Genomic DNA, 18,769 nt, shown 5'->3' with positions numbered 1-18,769 from the left:
TTATTTAAAATAAATAAGTGAAGATACAGCATATGGAAACTTGTTTCATGTAAAGTTTCTCTCAAAACACACAACTGTATGATTATAAGCTAACTCCAAACAGTACAACTATCCATTTGTTTTCTCAGTGGCAAATAAGAGAACAGTGTTACACAACATATAGACTCCACCACTCTCCCTGATTGAGGAAAGGAAATACCTGGGTAAACTTCTTCACGAAATCCAGAAGTTTCATTTCACTGATTTCTGATAGTGATAAACTTCCTGTTATTTATGTAGGCTAATATAATTAAATTATATAAGTAGAAAAAGATCATTAAATAGAACTACTGAGAGATTGGTTTGAATTAGGAAATAGAAATTCATGGAAAAAAATTTTATTATTTTTTAATGTATTAATGAACTTAAATTAACAATAGCTAGATAATGACTGCATGAAATGGGTTTCAGAGTATAAAAAATTTAGTATTTAAAAAAAAATCTCTATTAATCTGAGCTATTTATGAAGAAAAATTAAGGGAAGATGAGACACAGAGACAACCTAACATAAGGGGTATGTGATAAGTGCTACAAAAATTGTATAACTAGTGTAAAAAAAATTTAAAACCAAAAGAAAATGGTTTTTGTCAGAATTATCAGAAAATCAGGGAAGTTATTCTGAATAAGCCAAAAGTAACTTATAACCTTTCATTGTAGTTATTACATTTTATTTGTTTTAGGGTTTTAACTGAGTCTTGAGCAGAAGAAAAACATGAGCAAAAGGAACATTTTGCCTGGAAGAAATGTAAATGTAAATGTAAATGTAAATGATTCTAATTCTTTCACTTGGACTTCATAATGCATAAATAAGTCATTAAGTATATGATATACAACCTTTGTGAGCAATCTCAACACTGCAGAGTAAGTGTGGTTCCAGAATAGTTTTCATACTTAAAAAATACCAAATTTTCAGGCATGTAAGTAAGTAAGTAAGAAATAAATAAATAATTTAAAAAATCTACCTTTCCTTCATCCATTGGATTATCACTTATATGGACAACAGGTCCTGGGTGAGATTTAGATGACCTAAAAAAAGTGAAGATTTTTTTTTTCACAATTAAAAATTTCAACATAACTACATATTCATTACAATAAAAATAATGAATGGAAAATAAAGATGTATTTACAAAGGCTGAAAACATTTCAGTAAGTAATCAAAACAGATGTATAGTTCTTACTATGGATCAAAATAGGAATCAGGTAAGGTGCTGAATTTTACACTGATACAAGCCAGCAAAATTTACAATTATGTACACTTTCTGTGTAGGAGAGAATCTTCAATTTAGTATTTTAGCATAGAAAATTTATTTCAAAGTAGAATTCTCAAAGTTAATATTTTAAAATAAAGCAACTTCTAAAATATCATTATCTTATTTTACCCAGTTCTGGCCTCTGATTGGGGTATCTTAGCAGGTCTACAGTTCACACCAAGAATAGGAAAACTTCCATTATGTTTTTTAAAAAAATCAACAAAAGTAATGCCACTAATACTTACTGGAGAAAAAGAAGTCATACAGATAAAAATGTAGCTGAACTGATGCCTCCAGAGTAGAAATAAGCACCTCCCTATTCATAAACTCTGAGGGTTGAGAGACCAGTCCACTGCATGAGAGCCACTTGTGAAACCACAAAAGCACCTACACAAGGCCTACCCACTACATGTTGTGATAAACTCAAAAGAACAGACCTCAAAAACCCATATCTTGTACCAAGGAACTGAGATATGATAACAACGTCCCTGCCAAAGGAAGGAAAACGAGGCTTCATACATCATTACAGCTGCAACAACGTATCACTTAGGAGATATGCCACAAATTTATCCTTATGCCAAATTCTGTGGAATGCAACAGTACAGAGTTATTTATTTAAAACCAAAAAGAAATGTTAAAAATGAATCTTGCCAATATCCTTAAAATCTGATTCTTATGTCTAAATAATATAAGAAAAAATTTAAGAGAAAGAGAAGATTCAAGGCAGGGTAAAGTTAGCAGTAAAGATCCTCAGGACCTTGTATACAGTACAACCCAGTTTTTGTTGTCATTACTGCTAAATAAAAGCAATCACCACTATATCAAAATTAAGGAAAATGAACTACCAAATTAATTCTGCAATGTACATTGCAAACATTTACACTGTATTTGGTGATTATTAAAACAAGTAGTGGTTTAGATCAGTGTTTTCCATACATTGGTGGCAACCCATTTAGTGGGTCATGAAATCAATTTTGTGAGGCATGACTAAACATTTGAAAGAAGAATTAGCAAATAAAAGAACACAAGAAAATTGGAATGTTTTTCACCCAATAAGAATAATTGTTTTATTAAACTTGTGCTATAGTTTATACATATGTGAACACATTTACACGTGTATATATCTATATAGATATACATATATAAAGCATTTAATTTTACAAACTGCCAACAGGGCAATATTTATAAAAGTCTAATAAATCTGTATTTAATATCAAAAATGTCTGACACATTTAATTCTATATTTATTAATTAGCTATGACACAGTATTATTATCATATATGGTACTGATACTTTCAGATATGGAATATTTGCTCAAACTCACAGTTCAATGGCTTTATTCCACATAATGACGTAGCCTGAGAGTGTGAAGGACTCCACATTCACAATGTGTATATTACCTCGTTCAGTGCCCACATAGAGCCATTTACTCTGAAAAGGCAGATGGCAAAATGTAACCCTGCAAGAGAAAATATATTCAAGAAGGAAATCAGGGAAATATCTGGTAAATTTTATTAACTGTATTAGAGGGTTGATAATGACATCTACAGTTTAGGAAGAGCAAAAAAGATAACCATCAGATTTATCAACTCACTGTAATTAATATTCAACTATGCTAATTCAACCTAAATGTCAAATGTAGAAGTCCTTATAGTAAATAGACAGCATGGCTTGACAGAAAGAAGATGAGTTTTAAAGTCAGTATGTGTTTCAAGTCTGGCTATGTCATCCACTACCTGTGTTCTTTTGGACACACCACAAATTTAACCTTGAAGCCACAAACTGGGTCTAATACTCACATCACCCATAGGTACTACTGAATTTCTCAGGAGTTGGTTAACACACTAATCCCTCTCAGTACCTGTACTTCCTATTTCTTCCAGGCAAAATGTTCCTTTTGCTCATATTTTTCTTCTGTTCAAGACTCAGTTAAAATGTCATCTTCAGTCAAATTTATACCCCAATACTTTTGTGTCTCTATTTACACTAACCTGGAAGTCTCTGGAAGGGCAAAGATCCCAGATACTCAGGCTTGGACAGTGACATGGGTATATACTCAACCTATCTTATTTTATGTCCTGATGATATAAGAGGTCTTCATTTAATAATTTACATGCATGTATTAAACTTTATTATCAGTCCAACAATTCCAAACATTTTCTGCATAAGCTTACTTGATTACAAGGTAAAGAATGAAAACTATCTTGTGCTTTTTGTAGAAGTTATCTTTAGTTAAAAAAAAAAGATAGTATGCTATGAAACCATGTAATGCTTATTTTTTGAGACTACCTATTGTGTCTCTCAAAATACACTATTTAAAATTTTAATTAATACACAACAGTAATAATAACTGCTAGGAAAGATACAGAATACAGAACATTTGCTATTCCCATTAACAAATTTCATCACAGAGAATTTTCAACACGAAAACACATCAAATATATACATGTAAATCATGGTCTCACTATTTCCTAGAGGTAATGTTCATTTAGGTAATTACTTAAGGTTCATCATCTATATTTTCTGTTCAGTGTTTTATATGATAGAGTATCATTTTTCCAAAGGATTTATGTAAATTTAACAAAGCAAGGAAATGTCTACTGAATCAAAAAACATTTTACAGTACTTTATCACTTCACAACAACAATAAATTTCACAGTCATATAGGTTTCAGAATTTAGAATTTTCCAGATTTTAGAAAGGCACATAATGAATATTTTGTGTATAACCTAATATGGGGGTAGCATCTCATAAACACACTATTTCTGAGGTATAATTTTTGGCAGTCTCTTTTTTCACTTCAGATAAAATTGTCATATAATGTTAGTTTCAGGTGTACAGCATAATAATTCAATATATTTATATATTGTGACATGATCACCACAATGAATTTTTTTCTTCTTGTGAACAGAACATTTAAGACCTGCTCTCTTAGCAAATTTCAAATATACAATACAGTATTATTAACTCTAGTCACTGGTGGTTTCTTAAAAAGTTAAACATACACCTGCCATATGATCCACCCATCCCATTCTTTCCAAGAGAAAGAAAAACATTTGCCTATACAAGACCTGTACCCAAACGTCCACAGCAGCTTTCCAAAAGCCACAAACTAGAAATAATCCAAATGTCCTTCATTTGGTAAACAGATGAGTAAACTGTGTTATATACTTAGAATACTATTTAGTAGTAAGTGGGAGTAAACTAGTTATATGTGCAACATCAATGAATCTCAAAATCTTTAGATAAGTGAAAGCCAGACAAAAAAGACATACTGTATGGTTCCATTTAGACACAATTTATATGCAAAAGAAAGTGCAAACTAAAATTTACTGTAACAGAAAGCAAATCAATGGTTGCCTGGAATTAGGGGGGTAGGGACTAGCAACAGAAGAAGGAAGGGACTACCACAAGGGAACATTTTGGGGTGATGGGTAGGTTCATTATCTTGATGGTGGTGACAGTTTCATGAGTGTATACATATATGTGTCAAAACTTATCAAACTGCACACTTTAAATATGTGCAGTTTATTGTATGTCAATTATATCTAAATCAAGCTATTTTAAAATTTTTTGTTTTCAGAGATATGTGACTTGAGGAATTATGAAACAAGATTCGTGACTCTGATTAATACATAGGCACAAGCTCTGGAGTTAAACTGCCAGGATTTAATTTCCAGCTCTGCCACTCACTAGCATGTGACCTCCTGTAAACTATTCAATCTCTCAGGGCCTCAGTTTCTAAGCAGTAAAGCACATCTACCTGTGTTCACCAGAGGATTATATAAGACAAAGCATGATAGATGCTTAAAATGGGGCCTGACACAGAGAAGTGTTCTATAAATGTGAGCTAATTATTAAAACTAAGTGACATTCTACCAATTAGAAGTTATAGGCAAATTTTAACAACATGAAGAAAATAAAAGTACAATAGCATGCCTGATATAAAATGAACAATGCCATAAATATCCTAAAAACAACTTTTCATTTGAAATGTGCCTTAAACTAAAACATGACTATAGCTTAAATATTTTGAAAATTCAAAAATAATTTCAAACTAAGACAAAAATAATGACAGTTTGATTACAAAAATCAGAAATACCCAACTTCTTGATCTGTTCTACTATTTTGCAATTCTCCATTCTTCTTCACTCTTCAAAAGCAGTAGCTACTGGCTTGCTTAATACAATTATATGACCTATCTTTGATTTTAAGATTAACAAAATTATTTAAATAACATGCTTATAAAGTTTATCTTATCTCCTTAAGGGCAGAGATTTTGGATATATCATACAATATTTTCTGTTCCTAGCAGAGCAACATCATACTGTAGCTGGTTCTCAAATATTTAAAGAATGAAGAATAAATTCTTTACTGTTCAGAAAAAACTCTAGAACTTTCCCCTAGATTCACTTTTTCTACATCAGCTATATCGTAAGATTTTTTTCCCCCAGTTAACTATAAAACCAGCTTATATTGCTGGGAAATTTTAAGCATCTTTACATTTTTCAGAAATGAGAACTATTTAATGTTTAACATTTAAAAAAAGAACTTAAAATGTTCCTTAATTATCTGGCACCAAGACTTAAATGTGGTCCCTAGAATGAGTCTCATACATTCTTTTCCTTTCTTTTTTTTAATGGAAGTATGGTCATTTTACAATGCTGTGTCAATTTCTGGTGTACAGCATAATGTTTCAGCCATACATAGATGTATACATATGTTCCTTTTGACATTCTTTTTCACTATAGGTTACTATAAAATATTAAACATAGTTCCCTGTGCTATACAGTATAAACTTGTTTATCTATCTTATATATGGTCGTATCTGCATATCTCAAATTCTCAAGAGTCTCACATATTCCTAAAAAAATACAAATTGTATGAGTGTATTTGTATAATGTACTACCACATTTAAAAATTACTCTGTTCCATTACTACCTTCATTATGGCACTGAATAGTCATTTCAAACTTAAAAAGAGTTCAGGTCAACAGATGTAAAAATTACTGAAAATAAATAGAAAGTTTCAACAATGAACTAAATATCACATGAGGCAAATTATTACAGTGATGGCCTCAATATATGTCATCTCCCTCCCTGTATCCTCTTGCTTGTGTAGTCTCCCCTAATATTGACTCTAGAATTGACCATCAGACTTACACTGGGCAATGGAACTTAAGAAGTTGTGCCACAAGCAGAGATTTGAAAAGTACTTACACACTGAGACTTTTGGAACCCACCTGCCACATGGTAAAGCCTAGAATAACCTTTTGGAGACACTGGCCCAGCACAAACCCAGCGCCAATCACCAGACATGTAAGGCAAGCTTGATCATCCAACCCAGCTGAGCAACAAAATGAGTGTGGTCCTTAAGTGACTACAGGGGAAGACCACTCTTGCTGAACCCACCCAAGATGCTGATCCACAGAACTGTGAGCAAACAAAATAACTGTTATTTTAGCCTCCTAAATTTGGGGATTTTTTGATAAGTAGCAATAGATAACTGATCACATAATATCCACTCAGCTAAAATTCTTAGTTGAAAATGAAGAAAAGCTATAAAAACATATTCGAAAACAAATTCTTATAGATTTAGTATCAAAAAGACCCTAGGGAAATTAGTAATGCAAGCAGTATATGTATCGTGAAGCTAAAATATTACCTTAGATTAAAATCAAATTCAAGACTACTGTTTTTCATGTACTTTTATTATAAAGATTAACTTTTATTTTAAGGTGATACAGATCATAATAAATGACAGTGATTTCAGTTTTACTGATACCAGGAGACCAAGTTAATTTAAGTTTATGTGTTGACATATAATTAAAGCATAAAGTTACACCAAAAAATTTATAATATAGTTGAGATTCACATGGAAACATTAAAAATGCAGTAAACACTAATAAGGTTATATTGTAAGAATGGCATATTAAATTGAGACTGAAAAGGTACTTTAAAATGGGTAAGCTGAGCCAAAAAAGGAGTCTGACTGAAACCAATATGTTGGAAATACACAGATAATAAAGTTAATTCTCTCAGTGTGTCACTAGATAGAGCTGCATTCCAAGTCTCTACACTGGACTTACCCTACACAAAGTGTTACTGGAAACACAGTAATTTCTCTATTTCCTTGAGGGACTTAAAAAAATGTATAACATGTTACGTGCTAGGAAGTGATACATATATCCTATTCACTACTTGTCCTTACCATCAGCCTGTCAAAAATTATGTAGTCAATAAGCACCATATTTGGAAAATTTACTATCACCGATTTTCTTTAACAAAAGACATACACAGCTACTATACTGAAATTAATCATCCATAAACAAGGGCATAAAACACAGATGATTACAATTTTACAGTTTAATCCATAGAAAGAAATATGATCCAATAAGCTCTTCTACATGCCTATATCATCATTAGGTCAGCTCAGTATGACAGGAAATAAGTTATCACTTTTATATTCTCAGCAAATATCACACCATCTTGCAAATAATAAGTATTCAATAAATATTTGTTAAGTGAACAGATGAACTATATAAAATGTGAGGATTTATTATGTTAATTAACAAAACAGATATTCTTGACTTACTTTCCTCTCTATCTTCATGGCCTGGGTCTAATTTGAACCATTATCACTGACTGTTAAATCAATTCCAAGCTGCCCCAAGAGTTATCTTTTCAAAGCCAAGGGAGATCACACACACCATTATCCATCTTGAAAGACTCTTAATTACTTCCTATTTTCTACCATAATGCTTCTTAAGCAATATTTAGTGACACTTTGTGGTACCAGTGTCTGCGCAAAGTGGTTATAGATATAAAGTGTGCTGGATTTGGTCAACTGGTACTTGGCATCCTCTTCCATATCCTTCTATATGCCTTCCTGCACTGCAGATGCTAGAAAGCTAAACTTACATACACCAGACTCTACTACAGCTGGAGTTCTAGATGAGATTAAGTTTCAACTGACTGGATGTGCTTAAATCTGTAGGCAAAAGTGAGGCAGAAACCTTTCTGTTGCTGTTTCTGCTGATAAGAATGTTCATGGAGACCTGAAGGGTAAGAGGCACTGAAAGTGGTAAGAAGAGTTTTGGGGACCAGACACAGCATTCCTAAGCCTACCCCTGAGAGCCACATGGTGGGAGGCAGTAATAGTAAGTTCTAAAACTCAACACGCTTCCAAACAAACTCATCAACAGCTCTATCCTTGAATTAAATCCCTTTATGCTAAAATGCCTACAGTGCTTTCTGTTCCTATGTTGAACCTTGACTAATATAACAAAGAAATGCACCTAATCTGCAACTTACCTATATGATAGTATATGGGGACCCCAAAATATCCACTTATAATGTATCTTGTTCAGACAATGTTATTCATTCAATGATTTAAAGTTGGAAAAAAGTTGAGAATATAATTTTCTTATAATTGCATAAAAGGGCTTTCAGGAAGTAGACCTTGCCCATCTTTCCAAAATTATCCTCTCTGTACTACACAGCTAGCAATGTCTAACGAGACACAGTTCCCTAAACATGTGAGATTGCTCTATGACTTAGCATACTTGAACATAATGAAAATTCCCTTTCCCCTTTGTCATTGTAAGAAATTCCTACTAACCCTACAAATATGTTTATATGAGCTCCTTTAGTAATGCTTTAACCTAAAATTCCCAAAACATGGTGATATATCCTTTTTCTGGTTAATCTTTAAAATTTATAACAAATTTCATTACATTTATATTATATTATGTTTTGCACTGCATTGTAATTAGCCATTTCATCTCTCTTAGATAATTATAACCTCCACATCTTTCCCAGGATTTATCACAGTATTTGCATGACCAGAATATTAATATTTATCAAATGAATTAATACAAAAGAAAATTAAAAAGAAGCAAGTATTTGACACTTTTCTTAAATTAATTGTACTTTATACTGTCCTGCTATTAGATAGAAATTTAAGTTTGCATTAATAAACAGGGAAATGTATTAAAAACAGAAGAGTCAGCTGAAAGCAATTTATGAATCAGTTCAAAGGATTTCCTTTTTATTTGTAGTCCCATATATCTTTTCTGATAAACTGTCACAGCTACTTTAGAAAAATCTTCATCATATCTATAACACAGCAGCACAATGTAGTAAGTGTTCTGAAAAATAAGCTTCAGAGATCTTCGAAGGTCATTGTACATTTGTATTGATTTACTATATTCTTTATCAATTACAAGTTAATTTTTCTAAATCAGTCAAGAACTTGTGGAAAAATGTCCAAAAAAAAAATCATGGTATTAACTGTTCTTGTGAAATGTGACCTTAAACACCATCAATGACTACCAAAAAACTGAATTATCAGTAAGCAAAACAGTGAATATCAAATAGGGAAACAGTATATGTCAATTACAGGAATAATGAATAACATCTGAAAAAAACTTTTCCTGTTGTATGGGTGATTTCTTAAAGTTTTGTTTTTAATTATCTTGAGGAATGAAGATGCCAGAGTGTTTTTATATAACAAATGCTATGATTAAAAAAAAGCAACCTGGTACTCATTAGTAACTGCTACCTACACTTCTTTTTTATCCCCTTTTCTATATTAGATTGTCCTTTACTGTTTGGGTAGATATACTCCAAATATCTTTCAGTTTATGGCTTGTGTCTTTTTTATTATTAAAGAAATATTTTCCTCTCGTTCTCTCTTTACACACACATGCACACACACAAACACACATACACAAATATGACCCTATTTGCACATTTATGCAAACGTACTATCTCAAATAACTTTTTAAAATTAGTTTTTACTATGTTTGTCTCTTCTAAAATTTACTCTCTCCATAAGTCATGTTAACAGCCTAGAACAACATATTCTTCCATATTGTTTCTTCATGTTCATAAAATACACATATAAGATGACATAAATAATGAGTGGGGAGGGAGTCATTGTTTTTAAAAAGAAGAATATTGTACAAATTATTCTGAATTTTGTGTTCTTTTCTATCAGCACCTGATGGATGGAGTTTTGTCTTTTAATTCTGTGGTGTGTTGTACAGAATTTTTAACCCTTTCCTTTTTAGCTTGTGTTTTTTTGTGTATGCTATTTAAGCATACCTTGCCCAGGTCTTACAGACATTCCTTGTATTACTTTCTTTCAAGTTTTAATATTTCTATGGTCATTTCACATTTAAGTCTTTAACTGGTTTGCAATTTATTTCAGTCATGAAGTAGGGACCATTTTCCCCCATTTATATAAGAAATGTGTGTGTGTGTGTCTCTCTCTCTTCATAAATATATTTCTGGAGTCCATTTACTGTGTTTTCATTTATTTGTCTTCCCCTTATAATTACTGTACCATTTAAATTTCTACACCTTTATAAACATTTTGATATTTAATGAAATAAGTCCTATAATCTCATATTTCTTTTTCAAAACTGTATTGGTTATTCTGAGCCTTTCTTTTTTCCATATGAATTTTAGGATCAGCTTACTAAGTCCAATGAACAGTGCTGTTAAAATTTTGATTGAAACTGTACTGAAGTTAAGGATGTAGGAAGCTCTCCATTTGTTTAAGTCTCTTCTTATTTCTTCAATAAAGTTTTAATATTTTCTTCACATCGACCTTATACATTTTGCTAATGTTATTTTTAAGAATATTATAATTTTTGTTGTATGATCTGTGTTTTCTTCCCCTTTTTCCTTCCATTTACTTTCAAACTTTGTGTAATTATGCTTTAGGTATATCTTTTATAAACAGTTTAACAGCTGTATTTTGTTGTTTTTTAATTCAATCTGAAAAAAAAATCTCAAAATTTCAGCAGGTGAATTCAGTATATTTCCAATGATTTTGATTACTGATATGGTTGAACTAATTTTTTCACCTTATTTAACCATCCTTTTTCTTTATAACATTTTTTCCTTTTCCTGACCCCTGTCTGTTTTCTTCATTTCCTTTTTACCTTTTTTAAAATTTGAATATATTTGATTTACAATGTTGTGTTAGTTTCTGGTGCACAGCATAGTGATTTAGTTAGACATATATATATATTCTTTTTCCTATTCGTTTTCATTATAGGTTATTATTACCAGATATTGAATATAGTCCCCTGTGTTATACAGTAGGACCTTGTTGTTTAGGACCTTGTATATATAGTAGTTTGTACCTGCTAATTCTAATGGTTTTAATATATATTTTCTATCCTAGTAGTTACCCTTATGCTTCTAAGACACATTTCATTTTATAACTTTCTAACAAAGTCTGAAAGAATAAGTATGAGTATAGAGGTGGTTAGTCAGGTAAGTGTTACATATTTTTAGTTCCTTCACAGCTGATAATGTCAGAACATAGCTTATAAAGGTATTTCCAATTCTAATAGTTATGTCAGGAGTTCTCTGAGCATTAGTCAGCCTAAAGATATTTTAGCTCCACAAAATTTTCTTCACTTAGGCCTTTGACCACTACTCTCTCCATTGTTCTGTTTTCTATTGTATTCGCCACCAAAAAAAATCCCTACAATTCTTAGGCTGAAATCTCCATCCTTTGCCTTTGTCTTATCACTGTCTCTGTTTTTATTCATCCCATTGCCCTAAAGTATTTTTATTTTTAAGAAAATTACAATAAATGAATTTTAACTTTCAGAAGTTAAAGAGGATAGAGATAAAAATCACTACTAATAAATTCGATATCACTAAAAAAAGAGTATGGCTCCATTTAGAAGACAATGAAACAGACCAACTTCTGATAAATCACTAAAAACATGGTAGGATAAAATAAAGTGAGAAAGGGAATATAGAGAATATAAAAATAAGTTTAAATACACTGGAATGCAATGGGATATAAGCCTCTCATCTTAGTGAAATTCATAATATTCTGAATCATAAAATTTATTTAAGAAAAAGACAAAAAGGATCAATACTATGGATAAAACGGAACATATTCAAGAATTATGTCAAAAAATTTCTAGTCCTAAAAAGTTTACATATACTCTGAAAATATTCAGAAAACAGATAATTCCTCTATTAATTTCTCTATCTGACCTAGAACAGGAAGGGAAGAAAGAGAAAGACAGACAGACAGAAAGGTTACTCAATTCATTACATGAAGGAAGACTATCCTGATACCAAAAATGACAGTAAAAGGAAGAAAAAAGTTATATTCTAGTCTCATTTTTGAACAGAAGTAAAAATCCTCAAGAATAGATTACCAGTCATATTTAACAACATAAGAGAATTTTCAACCTTATTCAAAAAATTTCACAGGCATACAAGAAAGCCTAGTGTTAGGAAATCTATCAACATCATAAAATTAAATCAATAGGGAAAAGGGAGGTGAAAAATCACATGTTAATTTTAAAAGATGCTATAAAGGCATTCAATTAAAATTTAATTTCCATAATTAACAACCAATTCTTAAGGGAAAAAAATTCTATCTTAAACCAACATCCTACATTATGCTTAACAGTAAAACCCTAGAAGCAATATTTTAAAATTATTACAAAGAAAAAGATACTTGCTACCAATAACATCACTGAACACTGCTCTGGAAATTCTTGCTAATACAGGAAGGCAGGAAAATGAAAAATAAAATCTTCATCTGTATTTTGAAAATCACTGCCAAATTATTACAGATAGAAGTCTGCTGTATCTCCCAGGTATGCTGGTTTAATAAAAAGAAATCCACTGCTCAAATCTCTTTATTCTCCCATCTCAGTCTTTTTACAAAGAAGAAAACATTTAAAAGCTTTGCTATGGGCCAAGGACCAAATAGCACTCCAAGGATAATCAAACAACCTAGCTAGTTTTGGATTAGTAGGAGGAATAAAGATTATATATAGAGTTAGCCTCGAGCAATTGCTCTTGTTTTTTTCTGTTTGAAGACTTTCCCTCTTAGAACCTGTGTCCCAGTTAATTAACACAGTCTGTGGAGAGCCATGCCTTCTAGAGAAAAGAGATTTCCCACTATTTCTGCAAAGACAGTGAGGTAACCAATCAGTCAAACATTTCTGAGTCTTTTCTGAATGTCAGGCATAGAGACTGCTGCTGGAAATACAAAAAAGAAAATATATACAGCTGATATTCTAATTGAGAAGACAATCAAGAAAAACAAGGCAGTAAGAATCAGCATGGTGCGTGCTATTTTAGGGGAAGAACATCATATTATGGGATAATATAAAACCCAGACTTGGGAATTCAGAAATACGTATAAAAGGAAATGACAAGATTTTAAAGATGAACAAGTGGTAGCCATGGAAAAAGAAAATCATAAGCATCTTTTGAGCAGGGAGATCAACTCACATAAACAGGTAGGAGAGAGGATAGCTCATTAAAGAACTAAAAATTCAGGGTTGCTGTATTATAATGCAGAGAGAGAGAGAATATAGTGAAATGAAAATATGGGGACTAAAAAGTTGAGTCATAGATCATGCAAGACCTTTTAAAGAATGCTAACTATTTAAACATTTCAACTTCACTTTGAAGGCAGTGAAAACAACAGTGGGCACTGGTTGTTTATCTACCTACCATCCATACCATCCATCCCTCAGTCCACTCCTTCCTAACATTAGTCAGATGTTTGTTAGAGTGCCCATGTCTTCCTCAAGTTACCCATATACTTTGGGAGACGCTTAAATTGAATTGAGTTCCAGTTATCCAATCAGCCAGGATAATTCCACTTACTTGCTACCATTTTAAATCAGGTAATCCAAGCCTAAAAACAATCAGATAAACTCCCTATTGTGAAGGTCAACTGCCTTGGGATCTCAATTACATCTGCAAAATCCCTTCACAGCAGCCTTTGATTAGAATTGAATAATTAGGAGAAGATGTGTGTCAGTCTACCAGGGCTGGAAATCTTGGGGACTGTTTTAGAATTCTGCCTCTAATAATCTGCCCTTCACCCTCCAAAGATTCACATCCCTCCAAAATGCAAAATACATTCAGCCATCTCAACATACACAAAGTCTCAACCCATTACAACATCAACTCAAGTCCAAAATCTTAGCTCAAAACCCCCGGATCTCATCATCTAAATTTGTTGCAGATGAGGGTCCTGAGTGTAACCATTCAGTATGGATTTTAGAGACAATTCCACTCCATCTGTGGACCTATGAAACTAAAGAGACAGATTATCTGCCCTCAACACTCCCAGCATTTAATGGCATAGGATAACACCTGTAGAAATTCCTGTTTGAAATGGTTTGAAGTGAAAGGTAAAAAGGAGTCACTGGTCCATAACAGTTTTGAAATTTAGTTGGGCAAATGTTGGATTTCTCTTAATTACATTTCAAGGCTCAGGAATAATCCTCTGTGACTCTCAGTTCTATTCTCTTGATTATCCTTTCTTTTTCATGAAAGGTAGCACCTGTCTGCAGCTGAGTACTTTAATCAGCCTGCTTCTGGCTGCAGCCTCTTTTCATTTTGTGCTGTCTCTATGGTCCCAGCTGGCAATGTTTCTGCTATACAATTTTCTCAAGAAACATGTGGGTCTTCAATAAATTTCACTGAGCTTTACTCCATTAGAAAAAGTCACACCCACAAATCTTTTGGAGATAACACTTTATCTGGGCTTCTGCTGAGACATGATACTCAAATTTCCCACAGGCTATTTAGTTTAGTTGAGAAGATGCCTAAGGGCATACCCTCAGTCTCTTAAAAGAGGCCCCTTGTGTGATCAAGTACTCTGACCTTTCGGACTTCAGGAGATTCTTAGTGAAAAGTTGTTAAGTCACATCCTCATGTCCTTCCCTATGCCACATTTGCAGAAGCAATCTCTCTTTTGCCATCTGGATCAGGGTAAGAATTTAACAAATCATCAAGTCCTGGTTCCTTTAATAATTCTTCCTTCAAAGTCAGACCACCTCCAACCCTCAGCTAAATACAAGTTAACACTCATATACTGTGCAGGAGACACTTCTCTTAAGCTTTCTGCCAACATATAACAAGGAAACTTTTCCTCCAGTTTCCAAAAACGTGTTTCTCTCTTCCTTCTGAGCTCTCACTGGCAGCAGTCTCCAAGTCCAGAGTCCTATAAACAGCCTGTCAAAGCAGTTCAGGGTTTTCTATCACGTTCCTCACAACTCTTCTAACCTCTACCCACTGCCTGATTCCAAAGTAATTTCCACATTTTAAGGTATTTGTTACAGGTCTCCCCTCCTTCCATACTTTTTTTTTTTTAAACAATGTTAGTTTCTGGTGTACAGCTTAGTGATTCAGTTATATATTTTTATACATATATTCTTTTTCATTATAGGTTATTACAAGATACTGAATATAGTTCCCTGTGCTATACAGTAGGACCCTGTTGTTTATCATCCATATCTTTTTATACCTGAGTACATTATAAAGCCCTGTGCAACCAGACCAATCTCTCTGAATGTTTCTCTGGACTGCCTTGTCAGAATTTCTTAGTTATAAATTTATTCTAGGAAGTTACCCAACATTTCCTGAGTTTTACAGTCTCAAGGTCATCAAATCACGACTCTTTTCTCTAAACACTGAGAATATTTTTTTCCATTTTGAATTTTGTCTCAGTATGTGGTTCTCTACACTTAGAATTCCAAAGGTGACTCATCATTTCCGTATCACCAAGTAATTCTCTTTATGGATTAGAATTAGGTCCAGAGTAATAGGTTCCTCTGCCTGTTTTCCTAACAGACCTGGATATCATTCCACTCCTTTTTTCTAGTCCTGAATTTCCTCCCACCAAATCATCCTCATTTCTAATGCTTGTATACTTTTCATTAAGCTGCTTTCAAAGAAAAATATTTTGCCAATATGATGCAATTACCACAAAAAGTAATTATAGGTCTATAATCTGCTTCAATATTATTTTTTTTTCTTGTTAAGTATGTGCAATGAATTAATTCAAAATTTTTGGACTACCTGTATAGACTTTTTGAGGGCTGGTATCTAGCCAAGTACTCTTTTACAGCTATGCTCTGTTCATGTGCAGACTAAGCAAATGATAAGCCTCATAAATATGCAAAGCACAATATTTAGGTAATATAATAAGAATATAAGGGGACAAACTAGTTTTTGTTTCTACATTACTTTACTTATACTATGAAGAAAATAAGATACTATGGCAGCAGTCAGTTCTTGAAATATCTTATAGGCACCAACTCTCCCAACTGCTGTGTTGGTATCTGCATGGATTACTCCATTTATTAATTTTTTCTTCTTTAAAGGACTTTGGACATTGGTGCTCCATTGATAATTGTTAGGATGAAATTTTGATTATTAATGTATACCATATAATACTGTATTTTCCCAACCATTAGTTTAGAATGCATGCATGTTTATTCTTTAAACCAGTAGATAGATATATCATCAAAAGAAAAAGCTTTAAATCAGAGTATAAATAAACTGTAAATCAGTGTTAGGAATAGACTGTAAATCAGAGTGTTAGAATAAAGAAAAACATACCTTTAAAAGAAATATATCAGTTTCAATATAGACTCAGCTATTTATGTGTCTTAATATATGTATGGGAAAAAATTCTATGCTCTGAGCTTTCATTTAGGGAATTTTTTCTTCTTTGAGAATAAATAACACTTATATAAAAGCGTTTTATAAACAATATAAAAATTATACAATTAAGATATATAATTATTAAGTAACAGTAAGTCCTAAACAGGAAAGCCCAGATATATAATTGTCTTCAGTCTTAAAATGTTTCATATATTGTTATTTAAAAACTATTATGTAAAAATTTAACATAGTTGAGAATACTGGTCATGTTAACTCAAGTGATGAAAAGAGACTAGCAGACTGTTGTAGTTGCTTATAAGCCCATGATTTCCTCTCAAGTAAACTTCCTTTAAAGAAAAAAACCAAAACACAGAAGCTAAATGAAACATACTCTGGTAAGGCCACTACCAGATAGAATTTCACTTGTCAAATTCATAGTTTCCACTAAAGCCAAAGAACCTCTCCTTTACATGTGTAAACTCAACAGTGTGTAATAATGAGGTTCACTAATACCAAGCAAGAGGAACAAGGGGATCTATAGTTGGTTTCCTGGGGCTACCATAACAAATTACCACAATCTAGGTAGTTTAAAACAACAGAAATTTATTCTCTCACGGTTCTAGAGGCTAGCCGTCAGAAATCTAGGTGTCAGCAGGGTCATGCTCTGTGTGAGGACTCCAGGGGAGAAAGGATTCCAAGCCTGTCTCCTAGCTGCTGGTACTGCTAGCTATCCATAACATCTCTTGGCTTGTAGATGCACCACCCCAATTTCTACCTCTGTTGTCACACAGCATTTTCCCTGTGTGACTGTGTTTCTTCTCCTCTTTTTATGAGGACACAGTCATATCGGATTAAAGCCCACATTAATAACCTCATATTAACTTGATTACATTTGGAAACTGTATTTCCAAATAATATTATATTCTCAGGTACTGGGGGTTAGGACTTCAACATATCTTTTTGGGATACATAGGTCAAACCCTAACAGGGGATGTGGCATTAAAGGCCACACCTCTAAGGTTCTCTACTGTGATAAACTGTTGCTACTAACTCCCTTCAGGGTGCAGGGGATTTAGATGCTATAGCTACTACCAGTGGCAAATTAGTTCTTAACGATAGAAATTGTATGACAGGTGAATGCCAAATGGGAGCTGAACCTGACAACTGGTGTAATAAGCTATATGCTACTCAAGGAGGACATTTAAAATGTTATGTTTTTCTTCAACTTTCAACGTCTCTTTACTTTTTCTTCGTTTGGTGATTAAAAAAAAAAATTCTGTCTTGCATTGTTACCCTGGTTGCTTTTAGACTAGTTCCCTTTTAAGGACTGAACTGTGTCTCCTCCCCCACCCTTGGTTCCCAACCCCATTCATATGTTGAAGTCTTAATCCCAGTATCTCAAAATGTAACTGTATTTGGAGACAGCATCTATAAAGAGGTAATTTAGTTAGAATATGGTCATATTGGTGGGCTCTAACCCAAATAACTGATGTCCTTTTAAGAAGAGGAAATTAGGACACAGATACACACAGAGCGAGGGAAAGGATGGCTATCTACAAGCTGAAGAGAGAGGCCCTCAGAAGAAACCAAACTTACTGACATCTTGATCTTGGACTTCCAGCATCCAGAACAAAGAGGAAATAAATTTTTGTGGTTTAACTCACCTGGTCTGTGGTACTTGTCATGGTAGCCCTAGCAAACCAATATATTCCCTGACTCATGACTATAAAAACTCTTTGAAGTGGACTCCGTAAAAATGACCTGCACATATGAAGTCTCAAAATGTATAATTTTAAGTTGAAGGGGAGGGGTGTATTTAGTGTTAACTGCAAGCTCAGAATTGTTCATAATTTAAATAGATTGGATAAAGTTAGTATCATTGTTTCTGATGATTTTCCTTTTTCAATTAGTTGCTTCTGTAAGGACTGCCTACAAATGTAGTCTCTGGTTTAGTTAATGCAGATATTTTAAGTTACAAAATTATTACTTTAAGTAAATTCAATACTTTTAACAACAAAA

General features: G+C 32.8%; 1 protein-coding gene across 5 annotated transcripts in view; it reads right to left on the bottom strand.

Moving 5' to 3' along the window:
- STXBP5 (syntaxin binding protein 5) overlaps positions 1–18,769 on the bottom strand; it is a 156,903-nt gene that overhangs the window by 104,688 nt on the left and 33,446 nt on the right. For all 5 annotated transcript variants that reach the window (XM_014559948.2, XM_006185439.3, XM_032485110.1 and 2 more), the window contains exons 5-6: positions 2,614–2,748; positions 1,002–1,065 (exon numbers count right to left, since the gene is read on the bottom strand). In XM_014559948.2, the coding sequence (XP_014415434.2) occupies positions 1,002–1,065; positions 2,614–2,748 (199 nt within the window). The remainder of the gene's footprint in view (positions 1–1,001; positions 1,066–2,613; positions 2,749–18,769) is intronic.

This window comes from Camelus ferus, chromosome 8 (assembly GCF_009834535.1).
Source record: "Camelus ferus isolate YT-003-E chromosome 8, BCGSAC_Cfer_1.0, whole genome shotgun sequence".
In the NCBI taxonomy this organism is placed as follows: domain Eukaryota; kingdom Metazoa; phylum Chordata; class Mammalia; order Artiodactyla; family Camelidae; genus Camelus; species Camelus ferus.
This window is presented reverse-complemented; position numbering and strand designations above follow the sequence as displayed.